The 22,843-nt window shown below is 37.8% G+C and overlaps 2 protein-coding genes across 5 annotated transcripts in view; one reads left to right on the forward strand and one right to left on the reverse strand.

The window, feature by feature from the left end:
• Positions 1-258: 258 nt before the first annotated feature.
• Positions 259-17,501, reverse strand: TFB2M (transcription factor B2, mitochondrial). The gene is made up of 8 exons (XM_007422259.4): positions 17,032-17,501; positions 15,331-15,419; positions 14,959-15,112; positions 14,242-14,390; positions 11,698-11,787; positions 10,748-10,807; positions 9,865-10,007; positions 259-4,023 (listed from the first exon to the last, which is right to left on the reverse strand). Exons 1-8 carry the CDS (start codon positions 17,348-17,350, stop codon positions 3,837-3,839), a joined length of 1,191 nt encoding a protein of 396 aa, XP_007422321.1. The 5' UTR covers positions 17,351-17,501; the 3' UTR covers positions 259-3,836.
• A 60-nt stretch (positions 17,502-17,561) lies between these two features.
• CNST (consortin, connexin sorting protein) overlaps positions 17,562-22,843 on the forward strand; it is a 45,524-nt gene continuing 40,242 nt past the window's right edge. For 3 of the 4 annotated variants that reach the window (XM_025177146.2, XM_025177143.2, XM_088144239.1), the window contains exons 1-3: positions 17,562-17,720; positions 21,250-21,349; positions 22,613-22,714. The gene's annotated coding sequence lies outside the window, so the exon portion shown is untranslated. The remainder of the gene's footprint in view (positions 17,721-21,249; positions 21,350-22,612; positions 22,715-22,843) is intronic. The other variant, XM_088144248.1, reaches the window with a different exon arrangement.

Below are 22,843 nucleotides of genomic sequence, written 5' to 3' on the forward strand. Positions count from 1 at the left end.
GACGTGCCGTCTGGAACAAGAAAAAAAAGTCTGACTTTTTTCTAAGTGACATCCTTTCAGATATTTGAAGATTGCTATCATATCCTCTCAAAATCATGGCTAATAAAAGTATTGCCTTTTATTTTGGACTTTTAATTATTATTTTTTAAAAAATACCCTTTAGAAATACTTCATGATTTAGACTGTATCTGTCATATAGCCTACCTAGATAGCTTGTGAAAGCAATCATCGCCCCCATCAATGGCTCACATGGCAGATCTGAATAAACAATCTTTGCCCCCAACAGGGGCTTCCATGGGGGGGGGGGCTCAAAAAAGTCAAGATGGTGGCTATCATCAAATGATCAAAGCTCTCCCTTTTTTGCATTTACCTTCACCTACTTCAGCCCTTACCTTCTCAAAAGCAGACTATAGCTAGCAAAAGATGGCCATCTCTAAATTAAAATATTTTATTTATTTTTATTTTATTTATTAAATTTGTATGCCGCCCATCTCCCCCAACGGGTGAGTCTGGGCAGCTCACAATTAGAGTAAAACCCATAGTTAAATAAATACCCACATTAATTAAAAATCAAGCTATATAAAACAAACCCTATGCATAAAAAAACTAAAAACATTCAAGATGAAGGGGTAAAATCAGTTACCTCACAAGCCACTTCCAGTGGTGCGAGCCCCCATCCGGCCCACAGGCCATCTGACATAGCCAAGGTTTCATGCTTTTCCTGAAGGCCATGAGAGTGGGGGCACACCCCACCTCAAGTCTAAGTTGTTCCACAGAGCGGGGGCCACAGCAGAACAGGCCCTCTTCCTAGATCCCACCAGTCAAAATTTCTTGACTGGCAGGGACTGCAACATGCCCCTTCTGCCAGACCAAGTGGGGCGGGCAGATATAACAGGGGCAAGACAGCTCCTCAGATAACCTGGTCCTCTGCCATGAAGGGCTTTAAAGGTGATCACCAACACCTTGAATTGGACCCAGAAGCAAACTGGCAGCCAATGCAGCTCACTTAACAGTGGTGTTATATGGGCCCCCGGGGGCATTCTACACCAGCTGTAGCTTCCGGATACTCTTCAAGGGTAGCCCCATGTACCGCACATTGCAGTAATCCAACTGGGAGGTGACCAGGGCATGAATGACCGTGCAGAGGGCCTCCCAATCAAGGAAGGGGTGTAACTGACGCACAAGTTGCACAAAGGCCCTCCTAGCCATAACTACCACCTGCTCTTGGAACAGGAGTCGTGAGTCCAGGAGGACCTCCAGATTACGCACCGGGTCTGTCTGGGGTAGTGTGACCCCATCAAGAACCAAAGATAATAAACTCCTAGATCTTGAGGCTCCCTGTGCCCACAGTCACTCCGTCTTACCAGGTTCAGTTGAAGCCTGTTGTCCCCCATCCAGGCCCCTACAGCCTCCAGGCACTGCAAAAGGGTAGCCACAGGATCACTTAGGTCACCCGGGATAGAGATATATAGTTGAGTATCATCAGCATACTGATGATACCTCATCCCATTTGCCGGATGATCTCACCCAACAGTTTCATGTAGATGTTAAATAGGAACGGTGAAAGCACCGAACCCTGAGGCACCCCACAAAGTAGGGGCCGTGGATTGGACCTCTCACTCCCTATCAACACCAACTGGGTTCGGCCTTGGGGAAAGGAGCTGAACTAGTACAGAACTGTGCCACCCAGCCCCAGCTCCTGCAGCCGACCCAAAAGGATACCATGGTTGATGGTATCGAAAGCCACCAAGAGGTCAAGAAGAGCAAGGATGGATGCACTACCCTCATCCTGCTCTTGCCAGAGATCATCTAAAAGTGCGACCAATGCTGTTTCTGTCCCATAACCAGGCCTGAAATCTGACTGATAGGGGTCCAGATAATCCGTTTCCTCCGGGATCCTCTGAAGCTGCTAAAATATTAACAGTAATATTGGTAAACTCATGGTAAACTTGAGATAGTATAGTCCGGTTCATATGTAACTATAAGCTAGAATTACAGTACCAGTTTAATATACTAAGCCAGCAAGGATTTTGAAGCCAGGACTTTGTTCTCAATTTAATCTTCTTAGTTCATTTAAGAAAGTATATATTATTCTGGTATGGGGAAACAGACTGATCATAACAAATCAACCTGATCTTTTTTGATAGAGTGACAATTTAGTTGACTAGAAAAATATAGTGGATAGTTTAACTTGCATTCAACAAATTCTCCCATAAAATCCTAGAACAGGGTATGGCAAAAGATGAGCTGGACTATGGTATCATTAGATGAATACTGAGTTGAACAATCACATCCAGAAAATGTATATCAATGACTTCACTTCAAGCTGGAAAGAACTGAGCAGTGTACCAGAGGGCTCCATTCTAGGCCTCGTGCCATTGAACATATAACCACCATTCGTTCAGCGACCATTCAAACTTGTGACAGTACTTAGGACCTCAGTTCTGGCCATCTCAGCATCCCCACGGTCATGTGATTGCGATCTGGATGCTCAGTGCCTGGCTCACAATTACACTGCAGTGTCCCATGGTCACGATTTGCAACCTTCTTTGCCAGCTTCTGACAACCAAAGACAATTGGGAAGCTGGCAGGAGATCACAAATGGCATCCATGTGACGTCCTCACCTAATGACCTGCAGTGATTCGCTTAACAGCAGCAACCAGGACTGCTGGAATTGCCATTGCTAAGCGGTGCAGTCACATGACATCATGCTTTACAACCATGTCACTTAGCGTCAGAAATTCCAGTCCCAATTGCCATTGTAAACCGATGACTACACATATTCCTTTGTGGCTTAGCATAATACTGTATAGTATACAAATGAGATCATATTGCTAAGATTAGCCTGTTCTACAGGTAATTCATTCTCTGTCACACAATATGATTTTTTATGTAATAATGGAATTGTCAGGCAATACACCCCAAGCAATTTAGATGTACCATAAAATAAAATGGAAATTTCTTGTTAGAATAGGCAGTTCTCTAATATTCAACCCTAAAAAAAATTAGTTTATGTGGTCTAGTTAAAATTGCTATAACTCACAACTTAAAAGACCAATTATCTTGAAAACATACCTAAATTACGCTTCTTAGTACCTAAGAGAATTTCCGATGGAATATCAACATGTTTCCTGCACTGGAACTACAATTTTTATCTCCACATACATTTTCCATTTCACTTTGCCCTGTGCCCATGCACAATTTCTTAAAATTCCCAGGATTTTATTATATAACCATCTTTAAATGTTATATCTGAAGAAATCTGATCTTATAAACTGGTGAAGAACACCTCTCATTTTAAATTAAGAATGCTTATTTTATGTAGTATAAGTAATGTTGGTCATCTCACAAAGTGGAATACAGTAAAAGCTGGATACAGACTAAATGAGTTGCATTTAAGATTAAACCAAAAATGCCTTTTGTTGCTCTCATCTATGTTTTTCATTCACTGTTACCCTGGCAAAATAGTGGTTTAGAGGACATCTGTTTTATACAGAACTGATGCAGCATGTAGTAACTCTATATAGTTTTACATCTGTTTGTTATTTTTCTGAGACAAACAAAGCACATCACATTTGACCTGTTTTCCAAACAGAGCCTGCCTTACAAGGTCTAAGAATAAAGTTAATTTGCTACAATATTTTGGATTTGTCTTTGCACGTCAGAGTTGATCACACAGGATCCATCATTTTATCCTTGCTTGAATAGCTTGAATTTTCTAGAACTGCCATCTTCATATACACAGGGATTATTTTCTTTGTAAGATTTCAAGGCGTGGTCCTCTGTATCATATTTCAATTTACAAAAAGACAGTTTAAATTAAATATATTTCACTTTAAAAAATTATGCTATCATCTGCCAATAAATCAACATCATAGAATAAACTTTGATCAATTCGATTAGACTGTTCCATAAGTTCAAAAAGAGATTTGTACACTTCTGGATATAAACCACCAGCTGTAGTATTTTCTGGAATCTCTAACTCTCTCAACAGGTTCTTTGCATTCTCGTAAGTCCATAAACTGAAACAAAAAATATTGAAAGGTTAGATATAATTGGATAGTTAAAGATCAAGAGGGTTCTATATTTTCTTAAAACCTGACCTCCAAATATGATACCTGAAAGCACCAGCATGCTTGCAGACAACTGCTTTAGCAACTGTCAAACTGGCCTACCTGGTTTTATTTAGATTATTTAAATAAAAAAAAATTAAATGGGAAGCCAACTTGATGCTAAATGAAGTATCAATTTCATGTGCTATATTTACTGGCAAGAATTTTTTGAAGTCCACCATAGATTCAGACACAATCTTTGAAAATAAAAATGCAGGATAGCTTCAGCCACTGCTTGTTCCCCACCCCCACGGCAGATGGGCACATTTCCAAAAGTAAGATAAAGTGATAAAGAGCATCTTGGGAATTAAAGGTGATGGTGGAGAACAATTTAACCAATTTGCTTTTAGTAAAGAGATGTTCTGTCACTGGCCATGTTAATCATAACAGCCAGCACGCTCTCAAATTTTCAAATTTCTACTTGCTCCAAAAGATTGTGATTTTGTGTTAAAATACAAAAATACATAATCCTATGACAAAGATTATGTACAAAGTACATTAAGAGGAAGAAAAGCCCAAACATGTCTGTCTGTCTGTCTGTCTGTCTGTCTGTCTCTATAGTATGGCACTGTAGAGTTTTCATGTATTTAAACCAAAATTTAATATGAACTTCATCAGGTTTCTTTCTCTGACAAACACTAAGACTGATTCAAGTTGCCCATGCTTCCACATTTACAGCAAAATTCATACTGTTCAACCATAAGTGGAATTATCAACAGATTCTGGAATACAAAAATATAACATTTTTGACAAAACCATCTCATTGTCTATAAAATGTCTTAACATGAACTAAGAATACTGTAATCCAGGGTTCCTCAATTTAGGCAACTTGAAGATGTGTGGACTTCCACACATCTTCAAGTTGCCACGGTTGAGGAACCCTGCTGTAATCTATTTCAAAATGTTTCCAAGTGAACACAAGTGAGTGCTGTGGTTATGGGGCACAAAATAGAAAAGGAAACAATGCAGTGGCTGACAGCTGAAAAAGGAAACATAGTGAGAGGGAAATAGAACAGAATGGACAGGTGGGAAGCATGAAGAGTCACACTACGTAGCAACTGGTAATCCTCTGACCTTTGTAATTTTCTGTAATTATTCAAAACTTTTGTCCCAGTCATGAACCTCTGGAACTCTAGCACTGTTTTAGTGTAAAATTTAACACATGAAATAATGTTTCCAGGATCCTTCCAAGAATAAAAATGAAGGGTACTTAAACATAAATGGACAATATCTAAAACTGAGACAAAAGATGCAATATTTTTAAAGAGCAACCTCCCAAATCTTACGGCTAATGTTGCAGGAAATCACTAAGATACTTTCTGGTATGACACTTGATATGTTAAAACAAAATGCCATACATGTCAAAACTAGGTCTTTGGATCAGACAACTGATTAACTAATCAGTTAATTCTATAGTGTTTAGTGTCATGTTTCTCCTCATTTCAGTGGCTTTCTCATTTCATACAACATTAAATAAGAATATGACTGCCTTAAATTTAAATCCATTACCCCACATGTTGCACTCAGGTAATGAAGAACATTTCAGGTATTTGAAGTGTCATCATATGCCCACTCAGTCTTCTGAATGCTAAACATTCCAAGTTCCTTCAATCTCACTTCACAGTAGTTAGTTCCCTGACTATTCTCAGTGCGCTTCTCTGAACCTGTACTAGTTTTTCTGAGTTTTTCTTAAAGTGTGCTGCCTGGACAACAAAATGCTGTGTTAATAGTAGAATCTAACTAACACAGAATAAAGTGAAAGCATTACTTCCTGTAATTTGGCAAGTATACAGTACTTCTGTTGGTACAGCCTTTAACTGAATTTCCTCACTTTGTACCCAGATCAGGCTGCAGATACACATTCAGTTTATAATCAACTTCTATTTCAAGATCTTCTTCACCAACCCAAATGTCCCCTATTCTATTCCTGTGCATTTAATTTCCATTTCCTAAGTGAAGCAGTTTGCATTTCTCTTTGTTATACAGGTAGTCCCATTTAAGAATGAGTTCCATTCCCAAGGTCTGCCCTTAAGTCAAATTTATATGTAAGCTGGAACAGTATTATTGTATATTATTGTATAAGTAGTATTGTGTAATGAACTCGAACCATTGTGTATTTAACTCGAACCATTGTGTATTTAACTCGAATCATTGTGTATTTAACTCAAATTTTGCTACAATAGGCTCCGTTCTTAACTATGGGTCGCCCTTAAACCAGCATTCTTAACCCCGGGGAAATACAGGTATTATTTCCATTCTAATGTTCTCGGACCATTTCTATTAACCTAGCAAGGCTGTTAATAGAAATTAACCAAGCAAAATGTGCTGTGACTGACATCAATCTTGCAAGTCTCATACTCTCTTTTAGAGAAGCTGAAGATCTTATTTTATTACTGGAGATGGCCTCTGATCCTCAGGGAACACTTCGCTGCAGCATGGTTGCAACACCAACAACAGGTGGTTGTACAAATAATCAACTTACAAAATGCCATGACACAACATAACACAACAAATTCGTTGGGTCAGAATTTATCTTAACCATCAGCAGCACAGCAGGCTATAGGACAGCCAATATTTCTGCATTCTCATGGGAGTTTATCAAAGTTTGGAGGAGACCAGGACCAATTCCTGACCTTAACAACTCAATGTGAACTATTTATGGCAGATTGAACAGTGGAGCTTCCCACAGAAACATCCAAGCGGGCCAGAGACACACACAGGCAAGAGGGGGCTAAAACTGTGAGGGGGTTTTGGTATGGCTTTCTACAAAATTTTTGTCATCCATCCAACCTTCCAAGAAGTTTGACTCAAAATTTTATTGGCCCTTTCGTGTAGTTAAGCAAATAAACTCAGTGGAGTTTCGTTTGAAACTGCCAGCATAAATGAAGATTCATCCTGTTTTCCACTGGTGAGTGTTTGTAAGGGAGGCACCCTCTACACCTTGGGAACTAGAAAAAGCTCCACCACCACCCACACCCCATCCTGGTGGAGAATAGTATGAAGTGGAGGCTATTTTAGACTCTAGATGCAAGGGGAAATGTTTGGAATATCTTGGTGTGCAAGTTTCATCTGTGATGCCCAGGAAAACCCTGGCCATATGAACTGCCAGCATTACAAGAGACTTGTACATGCCAGAACAGGCAGTATTCTGAGTTTTCTGAGTTGGAGGAAGGCACAGATCAGGCAGGGGCACAAGTGGGGGACAGGGAAGCCTTACCAGCTTCATCTACATTGTGACTGCAAGAGAGGAGGGGTGTGATGCAGGAACTACCAGAACAGGAAGATGAAGAGCAGTCTGCACAGCACAAAGAAGTTGGGTGGGGGGGAATAACTTCTCAGGATACAGTTGTTACAGGACTTGTTGAGTGATCTAGAGAAGTTGCCAACAAAAGAAAAAAACAGCACATCTACAGTTTGTTCCCATGAGCCTGACTCTAGTTTTCTGGGATTGCGGGGTGGGGGGCTGAGGCTGATGGGGGAGAGGATATAGAGAATAAAGAAGAAGACCTTGATGCAAGAGGAAAGATCTGTTACCAAAGCAACAAGGAGGAAAACATGGCTTAAGCCCAAATCATGCAGAAGATATGTGTAAATGTCTCAGACGATCCCCTAATTAACATGAGTTTAAGAGAGGGAGAAGGTAAAGCGTAATCAAAGTTGCAAGATTCTGTTACTATTGTCCATCTTAATAAAAGTAGTTTTAGACTTCTGTGGAGTTTATTTCTTGGTCTGGTTTACATTGTGGGGCTGACACTAAGGCAGAGCTTCCCAAATTTTCTCAGTTCACAGCACCCTTAGTGTGTCAGTAAATTTTTCGCAGTAGCCCTAATGGTTCCAAACTGCTCCGCTGCACTCCAGGGTGCTGCAGCGAACTAACAGTTCTGTTTATTAAGTGATAAAATATCCTGCAGTGCCCGTCAGTTCGCAGCAGCACACAGTTTAGGAACCACAATACTAAGGTATTAGCTATTCCACCCAATGTTGTCATCTGCAGTTTTAGTAAGCATAAAATTAGTCAGGAATTGTTCTTAACAAATCCACATTCACTTCTTCTAATTCTGCTCTAGAGTCTTTCTAGGTATCATATCAGACTGACTGATCCATAGTTTTCCAGAATCCTCCTTTCCCTCTTTTTGAAGAGAGGAGAAACATTTGCCCTCTTCCAAACCTGTGGCACTTCATCTGTTTCCCAGGAATTCACAAAGATAATACACAAAGATTTGGCCAAATTATCAGCAGATTCCTTCAGGATCTTAGGAACAATTTCTCAATCTCAAGACATTTATACTCATTCAAAGTAAGCAGGCATTCCCTGATTATATTTGTATTAAACTCAAACTTCAATCCTACCCCTTCTTCCTGCTCTTCAGTTGCCGGTAGAACACATAGTCCCCTTTTAAAAATGACTGAGCCAAAGAAAGAGTTGAAAAATTCCATCTTTTCTTTGTTACTTATTAGCATTCTCCCCTCTTCCTTGAGCAACCAGTATACAAAATAAGTACTTTTTGTTACCCTTAGCATCTTTACCAGAGCTTCAACTTTCCTGACACTACAGTTCCAAGCTATATCTAGCATTCTTCCTTGGTGATTTGTCATTTAAATCTATTTGCATCCCTCGCTGAGATAACTCACACCATAATCTTAGAATCCAAATACCTCATAAACACCATTTGCAAAGTCAGTTGTTCACTTGCAGGATATTTCTTTCCTTCTTCAATCTTTTTCCATGGATTCAAAGAATGGATGAAAAAAGTACCAGCGCTCCCCAAGATCTGAAGCTCTTTCCCTCAGAACTTCCAAATCCATGATGTAATTGTACTATACTTTTCAGTATCATTTGTCCACATGGATTAGCAGGAAGGAATACTTGACAGCACAATCCATGAGTCAATGGACCTATTAGGCATAATTCTTTCAATTCCTTGCAATAGTGAGCTACTACTTGCTGTGACTTTTCTGTTCATCTTTTGCAGAATGCAACTGCATCCCCTTTGCCTTCCAGAAATCTGCTGCCCTGTCACCTATTTTGCAGTGTCTTTTTCTTCCTTTAAGGCTAAGCTCATTCCCTCTGTGAAAGACTGAGAGCTGTTTTTGAGTTCCAGCAGTGAAAAATATATTTTATGTTTCTTCCTTCTAGTTGTCAATCTTATCCATACCAAGCTTTCTACTTTGATAAATTAACTTCGATATGTACCATATTGTCAAAACAAAATATATTCTATGGAGTCCTTGGTGCTCCCTGAGCTTGGCTGTTTGCTTGCATTACTCAACTAGGTAACATAATCAGTGCCAGTGACTGTGGGGTTTGCTCCCTGTACAGTAGCTTGCCCTACCAGTATTGGGAGTGGTATGGTTTCCTCCTTGGTGGTTCTTTGATTAGGCTGTTGTTTTCTGCTTGATTGTTTGCCTGGCGTTAATTAGTCCCTGCTTATCTGGGTGTTGGTTGCTGAAGAGGATGTGTTCTGGTCTTTTGGTTTCCTTCTTAGCTTTTTTTATTGTCTCTTTTGAATGGTGTGTAAATGTGGTTTATCTCTATGTGTCTATTGATGGCTGATTTGTCTGAATGCCAAGCTTCCAGGAATTCCCTAGCATTTTTGGATTTAACTTGGTCTATATACTATTACACATATCTAATACATGCATACACATATGTAATGGTATCTGTATACCACTATACATATTTACACACATGATATATATTAAAAACTTGTCTATGCTGTTCTTCAGCTGAGGAACTTTAATTTTACTTACTTCAATTTGTTGAGTAGCCTACTTGTGGATTTAGCAAAACACTGCTTTACCATCATAACAAATATTCTTGAATTACTGATTGTCAAGAAGTCTGTAAATAAATCTTTGCGTGGTGTCAGTCGTACTAAATATAAATATTCATTCTGCAGCAGGTAGATGTGAAAGAATAAAAAAAAATCTCAATTTAACAATTAACTCAAATGCATTTTAGCGAAGATTAGTAATTTTTTAAATAAGTTTGCAGGTCTGACTAAAGTTCAGTCTGAAAACTTCATTAGAAATTTGGTAAAAAGAATGCCTAATTGCACATATATTTTATTAATCGATGATGATGATGATGATGATGATGATGATGATACCCAACTCCCAGTGATTCTTCCAGATTATATATTGATATGTAGATGTCGTATCTTTTGGACTATGAACATCTTCATCCTCCTTTCCATGGCAATGAATTATGACATTTACTGCATAATTATAGCAAACCATGGAAAGATTGCAACGACAGTTCCTGGCAGGAACCCTCCTAATATGGGTTTTGACTCATGCAAAAAATACCTTGGGAATTGAAATTTGATGGTTAGGTAAGTGCAAAGTAAAATTTGTCTTTATGTTTTTCTCTAAAATAGAGAACTGGAGAAATTAAATAGGCATTTAAATTCATTATTTGGCTCTTCACATTCAACTCCTTAAATCAAATTGGATGCAATTACTTTTCCAGGCTCTCAATCATGAGATTCTGCAAAAGAGGAATTAACTGCATCTTGAACATAATCCCCAATCAAATTAATTTGTATCAAATATATATATTTGTACATAGAAGTATTCAACCCAGACATTCACACTGCATTTATTTTAGGATAGACAAATATTAAAAGCTCACCGCACTATTTGGTATAGAGCAGCTGTTCTTTGACTTAGTTAAAAATGAAGAGCAGGGCTCCTAGAAGAGAGGAAACAATGGAACTTAGTGCAGCTTTAAAACACTAGTAGAAACCAGTACAGCTCAAATTTTAAATCATAGGGCCAAGATATGAAAGGAAGATCGAAGAACTGAAATCAAATATGTATTCAGCACACTGAATGTTAGCTTTCTGAAGGAGATTTTTACAATAGGCTTACACAGGGAGGAGAAGTTCAATTTTTATTATTTTGGTTCCTCTAGTCTTCAGCAGTAACTTTTCACAGCAAAGCAAGTCCTCCATCACAAATAAAACATAGTGTGATTAGAACATACAAGAACACACTTGCATTGCTTTGCATAAGACTAAGAAGTTAAACATTTGTGTTCTTATCAACAAAAAGAGTTTCAGAATTTATAGCAACTTGCTAAACACAAGGAATGATAGCTAAAGTGCTACAAGTGAGTTTCTCTTATATGAGGTGCTCTTTTTCTCACTGCAAAACTCATTGCATTTGAAAAGCATCCCAAAAAGTTTAAGAGGCTTTCCTGAGCCATATCTTACTACAGCATCTCCACCCATGAGCACAGAAGAAAGGAGATGGGGTGAGGTGGGTACTGTAATTTGTCAAGTTCCATATTACTACATATCATAATACTTGAGATCATAAAAGTACTGTCTTCTTGTCTCATCTCATGTCAGAAATGCAGGAACTGGAAGGGAGATAATTATTAATCTAAATTTTAAAAAATTAAAAACTTTAATAAAAATATAGATTTATATAATTCTTGCCCAATGCCAGGCCACGTTGATGGCTTCATACATCTCATTCTTTTCAGTAACATATCCCAAATTTTTAGTATCAAGTTGTAATAAATGTGCAAGATAAGCACGTTTGCATTATTAATCATTGCATATACAAAATGCTCACCTTGTGCAGAAGTTGAATATCACAAGCTGTTTGCCAAAGTACACTTAATGATTGATAAGTTCTTTTATCTGGAGGTTTTGCAACAAAAACCTGGCAAAGGCAGAAATAGTAATTTACATTTTACATTATATTTCTGATTTTATTATGAAAACCCTGAATAAACACTTGAGAGCTTGAGGCAAGAAATGCTAAAAGCTGAATCAAGGTACACATTTTTTATCTATAGACAGCTTGTGGGAGATTAGAAGTACTTCTGTGTATGTGTATGTGCCCTGAAATCATTATTGACTCTCGGCAACTGCCTGGACAAGTCCCTGCAGTTTTCTTTGCTATATTTTTAGAAGTGATTTGCCATTGCCTTCTTCCTAGGGCTGAGAGAGAGTAGCCTGGTGCCTTAAATCACTACACCAAACTGATTCTCCATATGTCACTAAAGTGTGCCTATTATGCGCTAATTGAACTTTATTTATTTATTTTGGGGGGGGTAGTATTTTCCTAGCCTCCTCCTTAGAGAAATCTATTATAGTTTTAAAGATACAAAAATTTGTGTAGAGTATAACTACATTTTATATATTAATTATGTAACTGAATTAGCTGAAAATGCAAATATCTGCAAGCTCTAGTAATAAAAGTCAAGGGGCACAGTGAAAAAATGGGACTAAAATTAAATATAAAGAAGACCAAACTAATGACAACAGGTACAGCAACCAGCCTTAAAACTGACCATTCAATATCTTCATTATAGAAATCATGGATAGCTTCTGCCTTTTAGAATTCATTATCAACACTAAAGGAATCAGCAGTCAAGAAATACACTGCTACTCTAGCAACTATTAGAGTAGCAATGAACACCTTAGAAAAGATGTTCCAAGAAAGAGAAAATCCATCTATGTTGTTGGTAACAGTCGACATTGACTTGATGGCACATAATCAATCTACCAATAAATTGAATTAACTATTACTTTGGGTGAAAGATGATTTGTATTAGGAAGTTTATTTCAGTGTTTTCTTGCAATCATTTTTTGCCTTTTATTAAATTAAACAGAACAAAAAAAAGGCGTGTGTGTGTTGTGTATATACACACGTACTATAAATAGTTTTGCTATAAGTCCTGTAATATTTATAATATATGTATACTATTTATTACATATATATATATACTCTTTATTATTTATATATATACTATTTATAATATAATACGTATACTATTTATAGTTTTGCTATAAAAGCTTCAATAAAGGATGATTATATTTCATTATAATAATCTATACACAATCAACATCTGTAAGCAACTCATGCATAGGTCACAAATAATATTGAGTATTCAGTTTGTTGAGTAAACAACATGTCATATATATAATTGCACAAGATGATCAGTGATCAAAATGGAACACAAATACTGAAAGCAGTACTCTGCAAATCAAACTCTTAGAAATAAGAGTTACAGTTCTAGAATAACTTTAATGAGGAAATGAGATTCAGTTGGATCATGCAATGATCCAACTGAAATGAGATTCAATTGGATCATGCAAATGCAAATAATAGTTCATTTTTCAGTTCATTACTGAAATCTTAATTTGGACAGACTACTCTTGAATTGATAGGAGTTTGAACTGACTAATAATTTCTCAAAAATTTGCCATGGCTTAACTGTGTCATTTAATTTTATAGTCTGGATTCAGTAACAGGGCTTGATTCTAAAATACCTCCAGATATTTGCAGAATACATTTTCCTGGTTACATCTTTCTCCCCATTTCAGCACACAAACAACAGGTAAAATAAGTTGATTATGAAAAAAGGCAAATGTTGCCTATTTTTTTCTATTTGAATAATGTAAATTATTTAATGTAATCTAATGTAAATTAGATTACGTATTATTATACTTCATTTCTATGTCATTTTTTATCTAAGAATATCTCCAAGATAACTCATAAACAGTTACAGGTAGCCCTCATTTAACAACCATCTGTTCAGAGACCATTCAAGTTATGACAGCCCTGAACAAGGGGTACTTACAACTAGTCCCCGTAGTTGTGGCCGTCGCAGTGTCCCACAATCACATGATCACAATTCAGGCGCTTGGCAACTGGCTTGCAATTACAACATCACAGCATCCTGCAGTCACATGATCATCATTTGCATCCTTCACTGTCAGCTTCCAACAAGCAAAGTCAGTGGGGAAGACAGCAGGAGGCTACAAAGTGATCACGTGATGTCATGTCTAACGACCGCGTGGAGTTCGTTTTAATGATGGCAACTGGAATTGCTGCAACTGCTGTCATAAGTTGGCGCAGTCATGTCACGTTGCACTTTATGACTGTGTTGCTTAGTGACAGAGTTTACAGCCCCAATTACTGTTGGTAAACGAGCACTATCTGTATAACATGTGCAACATGTTATAACAAGTCCTAAATTACAAATCCAAAACAAACATTATAAATCCATCAATATATTTTAGAATTATTTTTAAAATGTAATTTTGTTTAAAAGTAAACAAACTTAAAATTTCAAAGTGGACTTTTTAACAAAATTTTTATACAAACCTTGTACATTCTTTCACTGACAAACAAGTTCAATTCTATTCTTCCATAATTATATATAGAGCTGCATTCATATAAAAAATAAATAAGTCTCCAAACGAAGACCCGTTCTTCTTTTCTTGGGACAATTCCAACCACTTTTAGAGGAATATCTGTTTTTAAAATGAATCAAGATGTTCGAAAATTAGAGCAAATAGCCCTAAATCAGTAATCTAGTACTAAATTAGAAATGATTATAACCAAATGAATTAATTTAAGTAATATAACTATTAGCATCAGGCCTTTCATCTTGCCTGTTATGCTTTTTTCATGAAAGCCCACCTCTTATTCAAACGCAAAATATTATAAAAAGGCCCTATCAGAAGCTTAGTTGGCAAGCAGAAAGAGCAACACTCTCACTGGTTATTTTTATATCTATAGATAGCCTTCAAATTCTGATAACTTCAAAAGAAGTTATGGAATCCTTCCTTAGCATGAAGTTTTTAAACTAAAGCCATAATGGCTTTTTGCTTTAGAATTTTTAAAATATATATTGGAAAAATGTAATGATAATTTAACTGATGCCATTTTACCCTTCATGTTGCCATTCTTATATTGAAATGATCTAGTTATGCGATTCTGTCTGAATGTGATCTACCTCAAGTTTACAAGTTCAAGAAAAATCGAATGTACAATTAAAATTTGTCAGTCTACAATTTACATACGTGTGTGATAATATACCTGCTGTCCAAGGAACTTCAAAGATTCCCAGGTTCTTAAAAAGTGTTTCAGAACATAATTCAGACTCCTTTAACAATCCGTATGGATTAGCATCCAATTTTATGAAGTTACAGCACACCACTTCCAACTGGCTTTCAAATTCTTTCTTTAGAGACTAAATACAAGCATACAATTAGAGGGTTTACCAGAACACCTGAAATTCTTGCCAATTACTTTCTACTCAGACTATTATTATCTCTTCAACTATCACTCACACTGGCCAAATTGCCCAGGACCAATGGATGCCATAATCCAGAAGTACCAGGAGGGCTTTCCACCCTTGTTTTAAGATGAAAATGCAGGGATTTATCATGGGATTAAAAAAATACCTACCTTTAACTTAGGAAGAAAGGATTTATTACTCTCTAGAGCTATAACGTGGGCTCCAGCATTAAGGAGGCTTCGAGTCAAGACTCCAGGACCTAAAAATAGCCATTGTTTAGTACTCCACTCTAGAATTTATTTACCAGCTCTATTTTTGTTTAAGACAGAAAACAACTGAAAACTTCTAATCAAAAGAAAGTTGAAAACATGCACATTTATCTATAAAGATATACCAGCTATTGCCTAATCCTAAGAGGAGAGGAGAAACAGAAATTGTTCAGCTGCCAATAATGGTATCTCTCTCTCTACCTGGATTTTGAAAATCCACCTTGCTCAAGGAAAAGGTAACACTATTTAAAGTGCCACCCTGTTCCTCCAAGTGGTCATCCCCAATTCAACCTGCTACCAAAGAGATACCTTTTATACCTATGTTACCCTGAACAGTGTTCATGAAACCCCAAAGATAACTTAAAAAAAAAAAGACATAGTTTGACAATTACCAAAATATCAGGAGGTACCAACAGAAGATAAGATATGTAGCTCGGGGTTGAACTGTGGAGTCCTTGGGGTTCTCTGAGCTCGGTTGTTTTCTTGCAGACATTTTGTTACCTGGCTAGATAACATCTTCAGTGCTAGAATGGAGTGGGGTTTGCTCTTTGCTTGTATACAGTAGCTTGCCCTGTCAGTGTTGGTAGCGGTGTTGTTTTCTCCTTGGTAGTTCCTTGATTAGGGTATTGTTTACTGCTTGATTGTATGTCTGATGTTAATTCTGGTGTCAATCTCTGCTTATCTGGGTGTTGATTGCCGGCGAGGAGGTGTTCTGGTCTTTTTGCTAGCTCTCAATTCTTTTGCATAAAAGCTAGCAAAATTTAACAATCTCATGATATTTCAATCACTTTTTTTCTTTTAATTTTTAGTGCATGCAACAATACCTGAAAAGGTTGTTCTTTAATGTAACTCAAGGAGCAGTAGAAATAACTTTTCCAGCATAGATAATTGTCTCCTCGATTTTACAATTTTTTTACAGCAAAAATATTTTTATGCAAGCCAGTTCATAAGATCTGCCAGAACAGATCTCAAGTGGTTTCTAATAAAGAACCTTACCTTTTCAATAAATGCATGATGATACAAACCAGTTAAAATACAATAAAGTTAAGGCAAAAATATATTCATTAGACTAGCTATGTGTATTTCTGGGCAGAGATCCCTTCAGCTCAGTGAGAGTTACATTCAAGTGAAGTTGTGATAAGTCTGTAAAGTTACACGTAATAGAAGATGTGATTCTTTGAAAAGTATACAATATGCATTTTAGTATTATAACACACTTATCATTTTGTAAGTTATAATCTGTGGAGTCCTTGGTGCTCTCTAAGCTTGGTTGTTTGCTTGCAGACGTTTCATTACCCAACTAGGTAACATCATCAGTGCATCAGAAAGTACCAAGGACTCCACAGTTCAACCCTAAACTACATACTGTATATTCTTTTCTATTGAAAACTATAATATGCTGCACGCTGTCGGTGCTGCAGCATAATGGTCAAGATACCAAAGCTGCCAAGCAGAAAATGCCCATAAGATACCCCTGCTCTAATAGGAATTGAGACAAATCTGGTGAATTCCCCACAGCTTTATGTCAACTTTATTATCATCACCTTCGAGGGCACATGCTTAACTTTTACACTAAAAAGAAGTCCCCTGAGTAACGCTCACCTGCCTCGAATTCCAGGAAGAAGGTTCTGGACTCCTCAACATTTCGCCCACTCATCAGCTGGGTGGCCACTTTGCCCGCTAGCGTGGGGTAGCCGATGAACTTTCGAACTGAAGTCGAAACCTGCTCCCGGTTCTTGACCATCCCGGCGGTTTTAGCTTCCAGAGGAGGGCAGGATTTTACCGGGCTGTGGAGTCTGGGTCTTACATTCTGACCCTTCAGGCCCCGCACCGAGAGCCGCAGCCCAGAGGGTAAACCCGAGGCGGCCAGGGTCAACTGCCTTCCCATGAAGAGAGGGGAAACCACCGCAACGACCATCATCGCCACTCTCGAGCACCGAGCGGGCACCAGCCCTCACGTGGTGACCTTGCGGAGCTCGACAACGAGCACCGTTCGCAGCCGGACAATTTTAGCGACGGAACGCCAGCAGCGATTCCGTTTCCTCTCAGCGCTAACTGAACGCTGTTGCCGGGGTTGACATTCTAGCCTTCTGTCTTCATGGCATGGTCCTCTCTAGGCGTATGGTACTCGGTGGTGCACACCTTTGGCGCCTGCCACTGCGCTCGGGAGTCCGCCGGCGGGTGCCAGGTAGCTTTGCGCCCGGTTCCTTCTCTCTGGCTTTCCGATTCGAATTTGGCTGTGCCGGGGCGAGGGGCTTCCCGGAACTCTCGCGAGGTGGCCGCACGCTGAGGTGAGAGAAGGAAAGCGACCAAGCTACTCTCCCGAGTTTACCGCAGCCCTGGGCGGGCGGGCGAGCTGGTGGGGTGGGTAAGAGTGAGGTCGCGTAGAGCTGCGTGTTGCCTCTGAAGTCTTGGCGAAGTACAGCTGGTCCTGGAGTAAGGGGGACCGAGAAACTGGATCGGGTCATTAGCACGGTCGGGGATGGCACGAGAGTCTCCTTCGCGCGCTTGGGCGGAGGGGAAACTGCTCATCAGCCTGGCAGGACGAGGAAAAGCCGTCGTATGTTTGCATAAGAAGAAAACATTAGGGTGGAACGCGTCAGATTCCTGTCTTCTTAAACCTTTGCCCCTCGGCTCGCTGCCTTATCTGTCTGGTAGCCACTGTGGGTCAGACCAATCCCTGTATCTGCTTCGCATTTGCGACCTCCTCACTTATCAACAAAGATTTCCCTGTTTGGGTTGGCGGGAGAGAGGCTGTTTTTTCCCCAAGTCCTCAGTAAGGGCAATCGATTATGAAGCCCAGTTAAGGCGACTGGCTTCTTTATTATGCTTGTGACTCATCTTTCTCCAGAGGTCATAAGGACGGCTGTTGTAGGGGTTATCTTCCCAAGATCACTTACTAGTACAGTATGTCTCCTGTGGAGAGAGATGTATTAGATAATCTTAGTGGTCCTTTCCAACTCTATAATTCTGAATCTGTGGTAACCTATTAGTTGGTGTACAAAATTGGATCACGTATTGAGGCTTGCTTATCTTGATTATGGATCTGTGGCCTATCTACCAATTTTCAAAAAGTGTGCATGTACACAGAAAATACAGATGCCTATTTTACTAAATATAAGATATAGGAAAATGATAACAGCTTACAATGTATAGACATATTATTGTTCAAATGCAGTTTGCACACTTTTATCACATGGGGGTACTTCTGTGTAAATCATTATTTGAAAAAATGAAAAGCATGGAGGACAGTATATTAATTCAGTCTTAAGTTATACATTCATTTCATGGCCTTTGGCAATGAGGTATTAACAGGGTTCAAAAAATATGCTAAGCTAAAACATGGTTGGCTACTTCGTCCTTCAGAGTGTTATGGGAACCCAGGCAGTGTTTTCAGTTTATGATGCATTATACATTAGGATGTGTTGATTCAGCCATTTGATTAATTTAGTAAACCATGATACACTTAATCATAGGTTAGCATGTTGTGCAGAAAGAGTTCATACATGTAGTCCTTCCTTTGAACCTTTCTCAAAGGTTCAGAGAAGCCCAGGCGACTTCCAGCTTTTGAGACCCTTATCGTGATAAAATTAAAATAAAATAAGGCACCAAGAAAAGGGGAGCATAATTTGAACACTTTTGAAATGAAAACACACACATACAAAACTGTTCAGATTTGGGTAGACTCCCCAAATCTGAACAGTTTTGTATGTGTGTGTTTTCATTTCAAAAGTGTTCAAATTATGTTCCCCTTTTCTTGGTGCCTTATTTTATTTTAATGAACAAATGGCCCCCTGCCCTCTTCTGACTGGTCCTGCCTTTGGGTCTAGCACAAAACAAAACAAAAAGATTGATAGAGGAGGAAATCCCGTCCCCTTGTATCTGGCTGTACAAATGCTGTCGTCTACTGGAAGGCAGTTGGAATTCTTAGTTTCTCTTCTTCTAGCCTCCACTGCACTGTAAACTTTGTACCTTATTAAAAAACTGTTTCAATTAACTTGAAAATTATTCACAATCCTGTATTACTTACATTGAGGTTTGCTTTTGATGGCATTTTCTTCTTTGCTAGGTCAATTTTAAGGTAATTAAAACCAGAAAGGTCTGTATGGTGGCATTACTAAATGATTAGAACACTCAGAGTACATTTCTGGATGGTGTCTTTCTCTTCATGGTTCCCTATAAAAGTTTGCAGATTGTTGTACCTTATCACTAGTATAAATGGGCCAAATATTTGACATAGAAGTTTTTATATATATATATATTTGAAACTAAGGGTTTTAATATTTCATTAAGAAAGAAGTTTAGTTTCAGAGCTGGCAATAATCTGGAGGTAGAGTTGATAGCTGTGATACGTGACTTGGCCTTGTATGCTGTGTGTGTATTTAAGGTGCATCTGACAACTGGAGCTATCTGATTCGTGCTGTTCATAATTAAGGTATTTGTTTAAGGGGAATCCAGAGATGGATTGTTACTTGTGAACAGGAGAATTTACTGTGATTGACGTTTTGTTCCTTTTTTTATTTATTTTATCTTTACAGTGAAGCAATTTTATATTCAATATATTGCATGGAGTATATTGCATATTACAGTATTTTAAGTGAGATCTCAGTACCAATATCCTGTGGCAATAATTAAAACTGCAGTAAATAATTGCTAGGCTATATAAATATAACAGCCATACTAGCATTTATGTGGGAAGTTCAGCAAGACCTTTAAGAAAAAATAGATATTAAATATCTGATATATAATTTGTATTAGAAACCCACTAAATGGTAGTTAAATTATTTATCCTCCCCCAACAGCTCTGTTTTATCTCCAAGAATTTGATTATATTCCTGTTATCTACAGAACCGGCAACATTGCTATATATTGGTTGGAATAGTCTTATTCAAGCAGAATGGTTATATGTTGGGATCCAAAGAATACCAGTAGCTATTTTTCCATGCCAAGTTCCTTTCTGCTTCTTGAACAGCATCCTCCAGCCTAGTGCCACATAGCAAACTATTGTTGAAATAGACAAACTTTCCAAACCAATGTGTGATATGGCATAGTAATCTTCCAAGCTTTCAGGTTAAAAAAAAAAATCTAACCAGGAAGCTCGTAGATCTCAGATTGTACAATCTATTTCAGTTTCTCAAATGTAAATAGATTTGCATACAGGTCATGTTTGGAAAATGTGTTACTTATGTAATGGCACTGATTAACAATTTTAAATTTTACATTTTGAAAAAATGGTTTTAGGTTAACTGCACTATCATCAAAACCGAAATCTCTCTTTCTCACTCCCTTATGTAACAAGATAGCCTCCTTAAATGAAAGATTTTCATACCTTGGCACTTCTACAAAGACTTGTTTTGCTCACATTGTGACTGTGATCAAGTTTTTTTTAAAATAGAACCCCACATTTTTATTTTCACACACACACAGTTTATTACAGTCTTAGACCAGTACAAGAAGTTTGTTCATGAGTGACCTATGTTCACTTATAAAACTAAGAAATCTTTAGAACCCCACATTGTCTGTTCCTGTTAACGTAGTTCCAATTTTAATTGGGGGGGGTATGAGTGAGCCTTAATGCTTTGCATTCTTTGTTTCTTTTTTTTTTAGATAGGTTGTTTATTCAGAAATCACCTTTTTGCTTTCTGAAGAAAGTCAAAGCAGTTACTATAATTTAAGAAGACTAAAGCTTATATCTTTTTAATAAATCAAAAGTAATTAGCATTAAGTTCCATTAATTTTGATTTTCAGGTAGTAGATTTCTAATTAAGGCATTTATTATTTTTTATGTACTTAAATTTACATTTCTTACTTTTTTGGCAGATTGTATCGATGCTAGGTAACTCTGTCTTCTTTGTGCCTAAAATGGTAATCTCCTTGACCCTGCAGTATGTTTAAGAAGCATTTTACTTTTACAAATATGGTAAGTGCTGCTCTTTAAAATAGCAATAAATAGAACTTAAAGCAATTGAGAAAATTCCAATTATGTTTTAAAAATAAACATGAACATCCTATTTTTTACAAAAGGAAAATGGAAATATTAATAATCGTAAGAAAATATAAAGGTTGGGAAGCACCTGAAGCCAGGCCCTGCCTGGAACTAGGCTGGAAGATTAGTTGCTGGACTTCCACTGGCTGTCTCTTTCACTGTTTAGCAATTCTGTAGGGATGCTTATTTTTCACTGGATCTTTACTTCTTAGGTTTTAGAATTTGATTGCTAATTTTAATGTATTGTATTGTATTGTATTGTATTTTGTTAGCCAATTTCAGTGCTTGCCAGAAGAGAAAAGCAGGGTAAAAATCAAGTAAATAAGTAAAGACATAAATAACATTTAACTTTCAAATTAGAGTAAGAAATAAAAACAATACAGAGAGCCTTTTATCCATTAGAAGATCTCACTGGCAGAAGAAGAATGGAGATATTTTTCATAAATTCTTCCCTCATTCTATAGTATTCTACTTTCCTCTGAACTGCCCATGGCAGGTTTGATATTGAAGTGGGTTGGTGGTTCAAAGAATAGAAGAGGAAATTAGTGTAAAAATTGTCTTCCTTCTTCCATTGTAGGTACATGACAGCAGGAAAAAGAAAGGTGAAATATATCTAATAAAATATGACTAATTAGCTGGTTTCACTTAAAAGCCAACATTTCTAATGTAGAAATTAAAGGAGTTTCTAATGTGGCGTAATAACAAAAAACTAATGCTAAATGCTGTTTAAAGCAAATACTGCTGAATACTACATTTTAGTTCATCAATACAACAAACAAAAGCATGCTTTTGCCCTCTTCATTATAGGGAAGTTAGAGTTGGGTATGTCCAAAGAAACAAAAATAAGTGGGAATGGGGTAGTTAAGAAGTGTGTGTGGTAAAACAAGAAGGGTTAAGGTCAAGAATAAATGGGCACTGAAGGAATATGGATTGATATCAGAGGGAGTGACCAGAATACTAGAAATACATCGAGGCAGTTTAGTTATTTAGAGACAATGAATGGGAATTCAATCAACTAAACTTTTCCTCCTGGTCACTCACTGACAGGGTTTAAATCATAAGCCTTTCCCTCTCACCTGTTCATGTCAATGGACTTTTAGTCATTCTTTTCCCAGCCTTGAGATTGGGAGGCACCTGCTCAATCTTTATATAGCCAGTTTTGATTGGCCTAATCAGCACTGGTTGCCCCCTTTCCAGCTTCAGCCCTTACATATATGAAGGAAGAGTGAATGAATTGAGAGGAAACAGAAGAGTGAAAAAGTCATGGCTGGATGGAGTCAATGAGATTCTCAAAAAGAGGTAAGAAATTTAAAGAACAAATGGCAGTATATGAAGTGGTTATGGATGTGGAAGAAGCAAGGATGCTTTGTAAAGACAGAAAGTTGTGGAGGGATACAGTGAATGATTTTGACATAAACAGCATTCCCT

The sequence above is a fragment of the Python bivittatus genome, unplaced genomic scaffold (genome assembly GCF_059951505.1).
Source record: "Python bivittatus isolate LINGU-HERP-01145 unplaced genomic scaffold, Pbiv_v1 ctg000020_np1212, whole genome shotgun sequence".
Taxonomy (NCBI): Eukaryota; Metazoa; Chordata; class Lepidosauria; order Squamata; family Pythonidae; genus Python; species Python bivittatus.